The 13,410-nt window shown below is 32.5% G+C and overlaps 1 protein-coding gene and 1 long non-coding RNA gene across 2 annotated transcripts; one reads left to right on the forward strand and one right to left on the reverse strand.

The window, feature by feature from the left end:
- The first annotated feature begins 496 nt into the window (after positions 1 to 496).
- LOC115978212 lies at positions 497 to 3,296 on the forward strand. Its single transcript, XR_004088664.1, has 2 exons — positions 497 to 690; positions 2,870 to 3,296. It is a non-coding gene; the product is annotated as an uncharacterized LOC115978212 (long non-coding RNA).
- A 2,648-nt stretch (positions 3,297 to 5,944) lies between these two features.
- LOC115976393 (NAC domain-containing protein 83-like) lies at positions 5,945 to 7,485 on the reverse strand. The gene is made up of 3 exons (XM_031097642.1): positions 7,106 to 7,485; positions 6,568 to 6,827; positions 5,945 to 6,412 (listed from the first exon to the last, which is right to left on the reverse strand). Exons 1-3 carry the CDS (start codon positions 7,287 to 7,289, stop codon positions 6,116 to 6,118), a joined length of 741 nt encoding a protein of 246 aa, XP_030953502.1. The 5' UTR covers positions 7,290 to 7,485; the 3' UTR covers positions 5,945 to 6,115.
- Between the last annotated feature and the right edge of the window lie 5,925 nt (positions 7,486 to 13,410).

Below are 13,410 nucleotides of genomic sequence, written 5' to 3' on the forward strand. Positions count from 1 at the left end.
GCCTTTTAGCCCACTCTCTACAAATTTTATTATTTGGGCCTTTAACGTTCGAACCCAATACTCTTTGGAGATCGTTACAAATTGAGTCCTTACAGTAATATTTTCAACGTTGGATCTACTACTAGCATTAATAAGTAGATTGAGTGGTTTTCATAAATTTATTATAGATTTTCACATTTTATTCTTAAAACTCTGTACATTTAGTTTGTTTAGGTGATTAGATTTTATTTCCATGGATTACTATTGCATTAAACAAGTGCATTGGAAGTTGAAAGTTGGTCTATCACTTCTAAATTTTCTTTATTTTTTGTGAAATAATTAGACTAATGAACCTTTGACCATAATACTCGATAAGAATAGAGTCATACATTTTGTAATCCATTTTAGGGCGACCTGTACATGATTAGGTCAAATCCCAAGTCACTCAACCCGATTTATTTGTCTTGTCTATAGAAGTGTTGTCCTCACAACATGTAGGACGTAGCACAATTTTGTTTTGGGAAAAACGACTTGTAGCACAGTATTTTTTGCAATTTTGTTTGTCGTCTTTGCAAGAGAGTGACCCCGAGAGACACAGAGGACAGAGCAAATGAAAAAAAGAAAAAAGAAAAAAAGGCGTTTTGGGGGCTGAGACTTTCTCAGAGTGATGGAGATAGTGAAGAAAGTCAAGACTCAAGAAACACGATTTGGGTATGTCTTATTAGAAGTGACCAACAAGCTTCTCAGGGCTTGCTAGTCTTCTCTCTCTCTCTCTATATATATATATATATTTTATAATATAAACAGTGAGGGAATTATGTTTGTTAAATTATGAACTCTAGAAATTCTGTTATTCATGAATTCCAATTCCTAAGTAGAAGAGCATTGGCTTATGTGGGAGCAAACTTATTAACTAGGATTTTTACCAATAGATAGTTTGCTTGAAAAATCAATTACCCATATTTACAAATTTGGATAGTCTGGAGTTTATGTCAAAAGTTGGAACTATGATAAAAATAAGTAGGGCATTGTAGTTGACTTTGTTTATTTTAGGTGTGTGTGTTTGTGTAATACTAATATATTGTTAATGTAAGACTTGGACTTTGTTTTCGTTAATTTTGGTGAACTTTTAAGGTTTTCCATTCATAGTAGTTGATACAGAGGATGCGTTTTGCAAGAACACTGAATGAAGTGTTATATGTTAAGTCACACTGCAATTGCCTTGATGGGTAATTGGAGATGGACCATACAATTTTATGTTTTTATTGTGTATATTCATTTAGTAGTCATAAATGTGGTTTGCTGAGGAGATTTTAGCTCTTATTTTCTACTGTTAATAGCAGATTCAGATAGTTAAATAGTATGATTTTTCACTCTTTTAGTTTGAGGGTGAAGATGCTGCATTGGTTTGAAACTTTGAATGTTTTACTTCAAATGATTTGATATTGGATTTTTATTTATTTATTTATTTATAAAACTGAGAGATTATTATTGCAAAAAAGAATATAGTAACATTTAGTATGAAGGCTCATGGAAAACAAGCAGAAGTAATGCTACAACAACAAAAACCTCTAGAAAGCTGCTAGCTAAGTACAGTCATAGCTACTCTCCAATTACAAAAGATGATTCTATTACTAATAGAATTTGTGAATATTCTTGAATCGCCAATTTGAGCTCAAAAATCACCTTGATCTCCTTCAATAAATTTTGCTCAATTTTCACCTCTTTGTTATAGACCCTTGCGCATCTTTGAAGCCAAATATGGTAAACAGTGTTGCAAAGGCAAATTTACATACCAGCACTCTAAAGCTTTTTCCTTATAATTCTTGGGCAGTTCAAGGCATAATGTCAGGCTAAGAACAGAGATGTCTATTAGCAAGACATAAAGAGAGAAATTGGTAGGAGAGAATGCATAGGGATTCTAGCACTAAATCAAATCAACCTGTACCAATCCACTTGCTGATGCTTGCCCTTAATGTCATTCCAAGCTGAGTTGCAGGTTTACTGGCTTGAAGTGGAAGGCAATCACCTAACAGAATCTTCATGTTTCAAATTAATTTGGTAAAAAGCCCTGCTTGAATGGAAACCATACTATCTGATTTGGTAGGAGGCCAATGCCACTGACCATCAACCAAAACATCAGAAACAAATCTTGTACCAAGATTAAAAAACCTTATGCAGTAGATCTTATATTGTAGCTTTACATGCATTGCTTCAAACATCATTTAGTTGTATACTCTCATTATTATTCTTAAATTTGATATGCCTGCAGTTGCATACTTGCATTGAGGTCATCTTATTTCAATTTATGCTCTGAGTTTCGTGTACTTGCTTAGGGCATTCTTTTTAATGGGTTCATATACTACTTGTTCTTGGTTATACACGTGTTAGTGGAGGTATCACTTGAATAAAAAGTAAAGAACTTGAGGAATTAAATATCAAAATTGGGGCCAAACCCTTCGGAAAAATAAACCTTAAGATTTTTTGTTAATTAGTGTCCCTATATGTTATATTAAGGTATTAATCAGAGTCTCCCCAAAAATGGTAAGGCATTTGGGTTCCTTCACAGTAGGAGCAGGGACAATGTGTGTGTAATTTGGAGCTAGGATAAATGTATATCGCACAAGACAAGCCCACGAAACCCACACAACTTTAGAAAAAATGTCCAACAAAATAGTATTTTGCCAAGGTGCTAGATCAAATAACAACACAACACGAGGTTCCCTGGAGGTGTGGACATGTGGGGTTCCCATGGATAAGTGTGCAGAATAAGACATGATCAATTGTTTAATGCTCAGTTGCTTTTATTTAACATTTGTGTTTTTTCCAGTATTTGATTGTCTCTTTATTAGAAGGTGTTTCATCTTATATCTTAATAATGCTTGTACAGAATGAAGCAGTCCTGAGGGCATGTGGAGAACCACCACTTTTGAAAACTGCAGTTTTTGGTGCTGCTGGAATTAAAGAGAAATGGCATTAGCACCCAGTCTTAACCTGCAAAGTGAGTGAGTACACGAGATAAGTACAAAGAAAGCCCTTTGATTTCAAGTTTTGGGCAGCTAGATCCATATTATCTCTAGAAAGTATAAAGAATTAGTCACTCTGTACAAAACTTCATTGTCTCCCACTTTTTGACATAAAGCACAAAAAATTGAAAAATAGACCAGGCAGCTTAGGGCTTGCTAGGGAAATGTCAAAAAGGAGGTAGTGATTACTTCTGGATGAAGTTACCATTATGACAATGATGTGAATTTTGAAGGAACCAAAATTTCCTCAATTTGCAGATTGGATTTCTAATGTCTGATTGTTGAAATGTTTGATGGCTAGCAGTGAAAAATCATCTAGCTACTTATTGTAAATTGGTAGGAGCTGCTTAATGTAAAAATATACTGCGATTACGTTGTGTTCACTTTTTAAAGTCTTTTATCTTGTCCAGCTTTTAGATAGGGCAATTCTCCCCATTACTGTTGTAGCAATTCTTAGTCAACCATTACAGCTACAGAACGAACCTGATAGCTGCAATTCACACAGTTGTGTACCAATATAACGGACTTTACTAACAGAATGGGGGAATTCAACAATCTGGTAATAAGTTTCTTCTTGTGATGATTGGTAGAGTGGAAGAAAGCTACAAAAAGATACCTTTGGGTATGATTGTGACCATGGTATTTCGCATTGAATGATTTGTGATACATATTGTCCAATATGTCTTGACGAATCGAAGCAAAAAAGTGTCATATTGTAGTCGTGTATTGGGCAGGTTCATGAATCGTACACACGTATATATATCGTATGACTTGTATCAAATTAGTGACTCGGATAATTTTTCTTATATTGTACTTTTGCTAATATTTGAGATTTGAATGGAGTTCAATAAGTTGTACTTATTTTAACACAAGTTTCTCGTGGTACTCGTTGAGCCAAATAAAATAACTATGTCTATGACTCCTATCTACTTCTTGGACCACACAAACTTTTCAATTTCAAATTTGATTATCTTTATATCGGTCATTATAACTCCTAAAGTCTCTATTTTGTTTTGTCTCTCTTCTTTTGTCCTTGTTTTTAATCAGGTGTTAAGATTAAGGCTGCTTACCAACGACCTCTCTTAAACCACACAAAAGTGAGAGTTTTGTGTTATATTTTATTAAAGTGTTCATATATACTAGGATCCATACAAGACATGGAAAAATTTCTATAAAAAAAAAAAAAAAAAACTGATTCACACCTTTAACTAATTTGGTTGTTACATCTTTCAATGATTCGATTCGAGGTCCATTAATTTCATTGACAAAAGTTTAAGCCAGAAAAGTCAGCAATTTACGCCAAACTCACAATCCAGTTCTTTTTATCTACCTCTTTGCGTCTCTAAAGGTGACGTACAGAATTGTAATACCTTAGTCCTTAACAAAGATGCTAAAACCACCGCTTCAAGAAACCATGGTCACCATTTTTCAGCCTCTAGCCCAACCACACACGCACAAGAACCTCCCTTTCTTTCTTTCTGTTGTGGCAAGTTGCAAAATGTGGCTATCTTCATGACAGAAACATCAACTTCATCAAGTATACAAACAATATTCTAATGTTGTAGTCTTCATGACAGAAACGTCAACCTCTCTTTCTAAAACACATAACCCTTTTTATGTTAACAATGTATTTTTTTAATGTTGTTAGTTTTACTCTTACATAATGTTTCAAGTTAATAGCACATAGTTTCTTTGGCTTCCACACTCGAAACTACTAAATAGCTCAGCAAGACAAATACCTAAATGTTCATCGACTCCCAGATTTTCCAAATTAAGTGGTTGTTACAAGTTTGTGATATCCTATAAGTTGATATATCCTTATTTGAACAGTAATGCTACAAACACAACTTTTTTCACACTATTTATTACATTGTTAAAGTGGTATTATGAATAGTGAACACATGATTTATATAAATTCACAATTCGAAATGGAACCCTTCAGCAATTGTGAAACATGTGATAAGGCATAAGTTTTTAATTAAATTTAATCACGTGATTGTAGAGAATAAAAAGAATCTTAAGATTTAATTTAACAAATGATAATAACTCATCCCTTTTAAGTTTAGAATATAATCTTAATGCTATCCAGCAGTATATACTGTATACATGTGAGGTATTTGTCATCCAACTTGCAATAGATTGCACGCTTCTAATATTCTGATCAATACCTTTTCTTTTCACAATAATTTGACCTACAAAAAGAATTTTTCATGTTGCTTCACTTAGCTTAGCTGGATTACTAAAATAACCATGTATGTTTCTCCTCTTAGGTTCCATTGGTTGACAAAAGGAATCTTATTCAACCTTCACGAGGGATTGCGTTGTCCAAGCTAAGTACATAGAAAAATCTTTACCTTCTCCAACACAACCAACACCATTCTTTAGGAGAAAACACGTTGTTTATATAGAATGATTTGAAATTAACAGCAACTGGAAACGCATTGAGAATCTCTTTGTTTTTTTATGTTGCTTAAACTAATTCATTAAACGAAAAAAGTCATAGAGATTCGTCAGGGGAAAGTATTTGTTAATGGGGTATTGAGTTCTTCTTATATTGAAAGATGTATGCTGCTCCTGATGAATTTGTCAGATGCTCTTATAATTGAACAAAACAAATAACAAAAAGAAAAGATGGATTTGAATCAGGCACCCCCCATGTGCAGTGCAGATGCTTTTTTGCAGTACCATCTAATTGTTCTGGTTTGTGTTCATGCTTCTTTTCACAAAGTCATGATTAGATAATACAGAACCTGTTTACTTCTTTCTTTGGATGCCTATTGTATCTATTCCTTTCATTATTTTTATTACTTTGGATCATCTTTTGTCTCAAAAATCATTTGCCTTTTGATAATAAAACCTTAGATTCTGAGCAACCATCAGTGCCACCACTTTTCCACTCACTATGATTGCTTTGAATTTCATTAAATTAATAAAGATAATGGAAGGGAACATTATTAAATTGATAATTAAGGATTTGCTTGCAGAACACAATCTCTTGAGCCTTTGAAACACAGTTAAAATGCTAATTCTTTTCTTTTAGGCGATTCTCATTTGTTGCACAACTGTCAACTGTTGAATACCCGATACAGACCTCTCTCTATATGAGGTTTTTAAGCCTCACTCATACATGAAAATGAAGAAAAACTAATATGGGAACTTGTTTCTTCCTGATCTAACTCATTAGGACGGACATCAGTGATTTCACTTGAACAAGATAAAGAAGGTTGAGGAGGACCTAAATCAGAGCTCTCTTCCACCTTGCAATTCATAAAACTTGGCCTAATCACCTCCAAGCTCTGAACTTTCTTTCTCTTAGAGGGCTGAGAAATAGCGCCTCGTTTTTCATTTCTCTTCTTTCTCTTAAGTACACAATAGATAACCCAATCTTCCTTTTCAATCTCAGATACCTGAATATGGAATCAAAACCAAAATCATTAAGCTCACAAAACTAAGCTTAGAGTAATATTTGCAACTGGGGTTAGTACTAAATTTCATTCAAATTGTAATAATTTTCCCTCAAATCCATCTGATATAGCTATTCTAATTACATCTATGTTTATACCTGGGTCGAATAGGCGTTTGTCTCAGAGTCCACAAGACGATATTCATGCATGACCCATCTTGTTTTAGTTCCATAGGATCGCTTCCCTTCACAAAAAATTAGAGCTTTTCTCATCCCGACTGCTTGGTTGCTCCCAGAAGCTAATATTTGCTTGGCTTTGCCAATAGGCTTCCAGTAACCAGAACCAGCAGCTCTCTTGCTCTTGTTTTCATTGACACTCTTTCTACTGCTAAAGAAGTACCTTTTTTCATTTAAATCACCTAAAACATTGAAAAGGGAAGAAAAAAAAAATGATAACCCTTTTTTCAATTTTCGACCAACATTTCTAAAACCATGGTCATAAAATCATGAGCTTTAAATCACAAGCATGTAAACTTCAAAACCCTTTATAACAAAAAATGTGACTGTATGAAATACAGTAATATGGCATGTAATTTTAGTCTCAGAATCTTTCATATTCCTGAGCCAAACAACACTAGGAACTACAAAAAATTAAGGATATTGAAAAAAATTGGAACCAAATGAGATTTTCACAAACCTGGCAAGCCCCAAGGATCTGTCTGGAAAACATCAAACTCAGGAATGACTGAAGCTGGGAATGGGATAGAAAAAACCTTGCGCTTCAAATAGTGAACAACAAGCTCTTCATCTGTGGGATGGAACCTGTACCCAATGGGCAATTTGAACCCTCCTTGGATGACAAAGTTTGGTCTCTGACCCATGTCCAATATTATCCTCACCACAACTCCTCTAAACCTTTTTTTAAAATCTAATTTAGTTGTAATCTCAGCCAAGTTGAGCTAGAAAGAAGGAAAGCAAACCATAATGTTATGCAAACAACTGAGACAGAGAGAAGTTTTAGGAAAGAGAAGGCAAGGTAGACGTGTGGCTGGCCTTGCTGGTCTGTAAAATGGGAAAAGACAAGGTTGTCTTATATATAGAGTTTTGTGAGAGGAAATTCCAATTCCAACTCGGAAACCTTGACTTTGGATGTGGAAATTGCTTTTCTTTGACGGGGTTGTTTTTTTAACAAACGTGTTTGGGACATCACAAAAACGGCTACTACTTACCCCAGCTTTCCGTCAAGGAGCATGTCCCCTTGTACACGTTTTAGCTGACCCTGAATTTCAAATTTTTTTTTAAAATATTTTTACTTGTATCTTTGTTTGATTTTTTATTTTTGATTTTTAGGTAAAATGAAAAATTATCCTTGAGATTTGGGCGGATGACACGTACTAACAAAATTTATGAAAAATATCCGATTTGTTTCATAAGCACAAACATCACTTAATACCGTTATAAAATTTGTTGCTCCTTCTGCTTCCTTATCTATATCTAGATGTTATTTATATATCATTAGTTACTCATGCACTCTCGCGCGCATTTAATTGCAATAATGCAGTCGTTATGAGACCTTTGCAATTAGGACAAGTTGTTGGAAGGAAATAGAGGACTTTGAGGAGTAAGGAATTATCAAACGGTTTTAAATGTCGTTTATGCTTAGAGAGCAAATTGGATATTTTTTAAAAGCCTTTGTTATATTTGGTATTAGCCCAAACCTTAAGGGTGTTACATATTTTACCCATTAGATTTGTTAGTTCAACTAACACTTTTTAGGATACATTTGGTATATTGAATGATAATTTAGGAATTGTAATTTGTATTATAAGGAATAGAATGTAATGTCATGGAATAATAATCTATTATCAATACATTTGGTTGTAAAATAGGAATAAAACCATATAACTATATTTTTGGAAACATAATAATTTTATAATGGGAAATGTTAACAAGCACCGTGCGGTGCTTGTTAACATTTCCCTTTTTGGGTTTTACTTAAAAAGAAGGAAAAAAGTTGTCAAAAAAATTGCCAAAAGCTGCCCAAAAGTCTGAAAAGCTGCCAGAAAATGTGTTGTTAATGGGCACCTTACAGTGCCCGTCAACACAACCCTTTTATAATATATATATTAATAGGTAAAACTTAGATAAAATTCAATTAGAATTTGAAATTAGAATCTAATTTTTTGCCATGTGTCTAAATTTATGTGAGGACCACATCATAATTATCCATTTAAGTTTTTTAATCTTTGTGCTAAGTGAGTTAATGAATGCAAAATACTAAGAATCTAATATTAACGAACTGTAAAATTAAAAAAAAAAAATCACATATACTCAATAAAAATCACCATACACCAAAGATCACTACACGTTCTATCTTATTAAAAATTAGAAACAAAATGATCATAAGTAGTATTAAATTTAGGTAAGAATTTTAATATGTGAGTAATTACGTTTGCTTTTAAAAAAAATTTAACTAATTATTTATATTTTTATGATAAAAATTGTGTTTAATTTTAAATGTATCTATATGTATGCATGTGTTACATGATATATATTTTGAAAAATATTGTGACTAATTATTTATATTTTTATAATGAAAATTGTGTTTAATTTTAAATGCATCCATGCGTTTGCATGGGTTACCTGCAAGTTATTATAATTATTGTGCATATAGGGATAGTGTGAATTTTTGAAAATATAATAATTTCTAAGGTTATTACGTATATTAAGGAATAACTATTACATCATAGAAAATTCTTAGGTACTCCTGGAGTATAGTGAAATGGTGTTCACTTCTCTCATATTCATGGTAGATCCTACCATGAATTAGAATTACTCATTACTTCACTTCTAAAAATAAATAGTTATTTCTCAATTTACAGAATAATAATAATCATGGATAACTATTCCATGTAAGGAAAATTCAACCAAACCCTATTCCACATGAATAAACATTCAATTACAAGATTTATTATAATGAAGATGTTAAGGGTTCAAATTCTCCATCCCCTATTATTGTCCCTATCGAATTATTTATATAAGAAAAACTGTTAAAATGTAAGTTGTAAGGAATAACGAAATTACTAAAATACTTTAAGGGGAGAGTTGCAAATAACCCCATAGTCAAGGGAGTAAAAGTGCACATGATCAAGTAGTTAGCATGATAAGTGTAATTTACTATATTTTTAATATGTTTAAATACTAGAAGTATTTCTTATAAGGGTGAAAAAATTTAGGTACAATACTTTTGGTGTAGTATATTAGGTTCTCCAATTAAATTCAAACACATGGTTGCATTCATCAATGAAATACTTACAAATAATGTTATTTTTTCAAAGCCAATTAAATTAAATGAAATTAGGAGTTTTAATAAAATTAGGGAATCTAATGTAAATGCATTTAATATTTTGTACTTAAGTTTTATCCTTCTCACAAAACTTATTATATCTACACACTCCATTAGAATCTTGCCACATAATATTTTATTTGAATAATATACTAATTAATAACTTCATAAACAAATACAATTATAAATAAACTTATTAATAACTATCATAATTATCAACTTTCATATTTAAAAATAAATAAAACATAGAGAATATTATTGTGGGGCCTGAAAATTGGAATCCCGGCCCACTTCACATTAAGGGCCCAAAGCCCAGGCCGAGGAGCCCTATCCTCAGGGACACACAATAAAAGCTCCTTGAAAGGCCCAAGGATGTGGCCGAGGACGACTCTATGCCCGACATCTCGCAAAGCGCCTGAAGGAAAGGATAGATTCAGCACAGGAGCAGCACAGGGGAAAAGGCTGCCAACACCTTAATGTGGAGCCCATCGCCTGACAAACCCATACTCACACCCTGCTATCCAGCTCTTTCCTAACCACTCCGACGTGAGGGTTGATAAGACGAGTAACCACCCCAAGTAAGGAGAAACTAACACATATCTGAGGAACGGGATAAAATACCAATATAAAAGGAGGGGGGATGCCCAAAAGGAGAGAGGCTGGCAGACACTGCTACCCACGGGGAAGGATGAGAAGCTACTCGGACTAAGTCCGAGGAGACGAACCTTTCAAACCCCATCCATGTAAGATAGGATCCTTCAGGCCAAATTCACCTACGTATGGGTCTCCATAAAAATCCAGATCAAACCACCGCCCAGCGCCCAATGTCATGCCTTTCCAATCCCACTCTCTACAAATCATATTGTTTGGGCTCTTTACACACAAGCCCAACGCTACCCTTGGGTCGTAAAAATCGTGTCCTTACAATTATATTTTTTAATGAAATTTTGTGTATATTGCACGAGTTACTATGATTGATATTAATAGGTTTTCATGATTGATTAATAGTTATCATAATTATCAATTGTTTTATTTATTTATTTATAAATATACGTTCTTTTATGTTATAGAATGTTCGCTTAGTAGTATTATTATTAACTAGTTAGACTCGTGCAATATGCTCGAGAGTTCAACAAAAATATATAATTTTCTGAATGTTTTTATTTTGAGCAGTGCTATAGGTACTAAAAGTTTTACTACATTGTTTTCTTTTTAAAAAAAAAAAATTACTACATTGAGCTTACAAAAAAAAAAAAATGATATGTCACTAAATGATATAATAAATGATACATCATTTCTTTAAATGACATAATAAATGACTTTAAATGATATAATAAATGAATTCATAAACAAATACAATCATAATAAATCTCTATTAATAAGTATCATTACTATCAATTTTCTATTTAAAAAAAAAAACAAGTTTTACTACATAAAACTTACAAAATGATGTGTCACCTATCATAAAGAGACAACTCTAATATTTAGTTATGAGGATATTGAAGTCCACTAATCAAATTCATTGTCACATCAATTTGTAAGCTTTATATAGTAAAAACTTGTAATATTTTTAGGATTTTCCTTTCATTTTTTTCTAAATTGAAAGTTGATAATAATGATACTTATTAATAGGTATTTATTATGATTGTTTTTGTTTATGAAGACATTTATTATTTCATTTAAAGTCATTTATTATATCATTTATTACAGTCATTTACTACATTTGAGCTCACAAAATGATTTGTCACCAATCATAAAAAGACAATTCTAATATTCAATTATGACGATATTGAAATCCACCAATCACATTCATTGTCACATTAATTTGTAAGTTTTATGTAGTAAAACTTGTAGTATTTTTAAGATTTTTTTTTAATTGAAAGTTGATAATAATGATACTTATTAATAGGTATTTATTATGATTATATTTTTTTATGAAGTCATTTATTATATCATTTAAAGAAATGTATGATGTGTCATTTAGTATATCATTTATTAAATTCATTTACTACACTGAGCTTAGAAAATGATGTGTCACCAATCATAAATAGACAATTCTAATATTCAATTATGAGGATATTGAAGACCACCAATCACATTTATTGCCATATCAATTTGTAAGCTTTATATAGTAAAACTTGTAGTATTTTTAGGATTTCCCTTTTATTTTTATTTTTTCTAAATTAAAAGATGATAATAATGATACTTATTAATATGTATTTATTATGATTGTATTTTTTTATGAAGTCATTTATTATATCATTTAAAGAAATATAAGATGTGACAAGATTGTAATGAATGGTATATTATAGGAAGTTTTACATATTAAAATTAAGGAAAATTACGCTTTTTCTCCCTTAACAATTGGGTCATTTGCAAGTTCCCCTCTCAAGAGTATTTTAGTAATTTCATTGTGAAATATTATAGGAACCAAAAGATTTTGTAATGTGTTAATGGTTTAACTAACGACAAGGGGTATTTGTTCATTTTCAATTGTGAAGGGGAAACATTACTCAATTTTATAGTTTAAGGGGAAATTATGAACTACCTCATAAATAAAGGGGGAAAGTGCTTTTGTCTCCAAAAAAAAAAAAAAAAAACACTTAAACTCACTTTGATGGGAAGGTTTGGCACCTCGATGTCAGCTTTTCGCCACTTGAGATTGTAGACTTGTAGTGTGTTCCAATGGTTGGATTGTTCTCCCATTAAAGTGGTGCGTGAGCTATGTACAATTCAAAATGTTGTGAGACAATTTGGTCCATATCCAGTGCATGGGTTAGAGCATTTCCAATAAGCTCTCTAAAGCCATTTTACTAAAAAATTTGGAGAGTAAACCCACAAAAATCAGCTCCAATAGTCTCTCCTAGGGATGGCAATTTTTCCCTACCCCGCTTAACCTGCCCCTCCCCACTTCACCTCGAGTGGGTTTTCCTTGCCCCGCAAAGGTGGTGGGGCAAGATTTTAGCCTCGCACCTCAGGGCGGAGCAAGGATGGGTTTAAACTTTTTAAACCCACCCCGCCTTGCCCCTCCCCGTCCCTGCCCCGCCCCGCCCCGCCCCGCCCTGCCCCACGTTGCTAAGGGTTATAATTGTAAATTTTTCATACCCTAAAACTTTACTATTTAAACAAACATATCAATATTAACTTATTTTATTCTACCCAATGTGGTTCTCTGCCTTTATTTTATTATGTGTTATACTATGAGATTTTTATTTTTATTTTTTATTTTATGATTGTCTTGTTAAACACTTAGATATATTATTCAATTTTTTCTAAAAATTGATTTGATTTGATGGGATAAATTTAGTTGTAATTTTAAGTATATTTTTATTAATGAAATAGGTTTCATTAAAAAAATTTTACTAGTTGTAGGGCAAATTAACAAAAAGTAGAGTTTTACGAGTTGAGGCGGGGCTTCGCGGGGGCCTTAATGGGCGAGGATGGGGTGAGAGAATTTTCCCCCCATATTAAAATTAAGGAAAATTACGCTTTTTCTCCCTTAACATTTGGGTCATTTGCAAGTTCCCCTCTCAAGAGTATTTTAGTAATTTCATTGTGAAATATTATAGGAACCAAAAGATTTTGTAATGTGTTAATGGTTTAACTAACGACAAGGGGTATTTGTTCATTTTCAATTGTGAAGGGGAAACATTACT

Source organism: Quercus lobata, chromosome 2 (assembly GCF_001633185.2).
Source record: "Quercus lobata isolate SW786 chromosome 2, ValleyOak3.0 Primary Assembly, whole genome shotgun sequence".
NCBI classification, from domain to species: domain Eukaryota; kingdom Viridiplantae; phylum Streptophyta; class Magnoliopsida; order Fagales; family Fagaceae; genus Quercus; species Quercus lobata.

Coding starts and splice junctions, on each gene's coding strand:
- LOC115976393 (XM_031097642.1), bottom strand. CDS start 7,289: ATGGGTCAGAGACCAAACTTTGTCATCCAAGGAGGGTTCAAATTGCCC. Junction 6,828..7,105: donor AGATCCTTGGGGCTTGCCAG/GTTTGTGAAAAT, acceptor TCAATGTTTTAG/GTGATTTAAATGAAAAAAGG. Junction 6,413..6,567: donor CAAACGCCTATTCGACCCAG/GTATAAACATAG, acceptor TTCCATATTCAG/GTATCTGAGATTGAAAAGGA.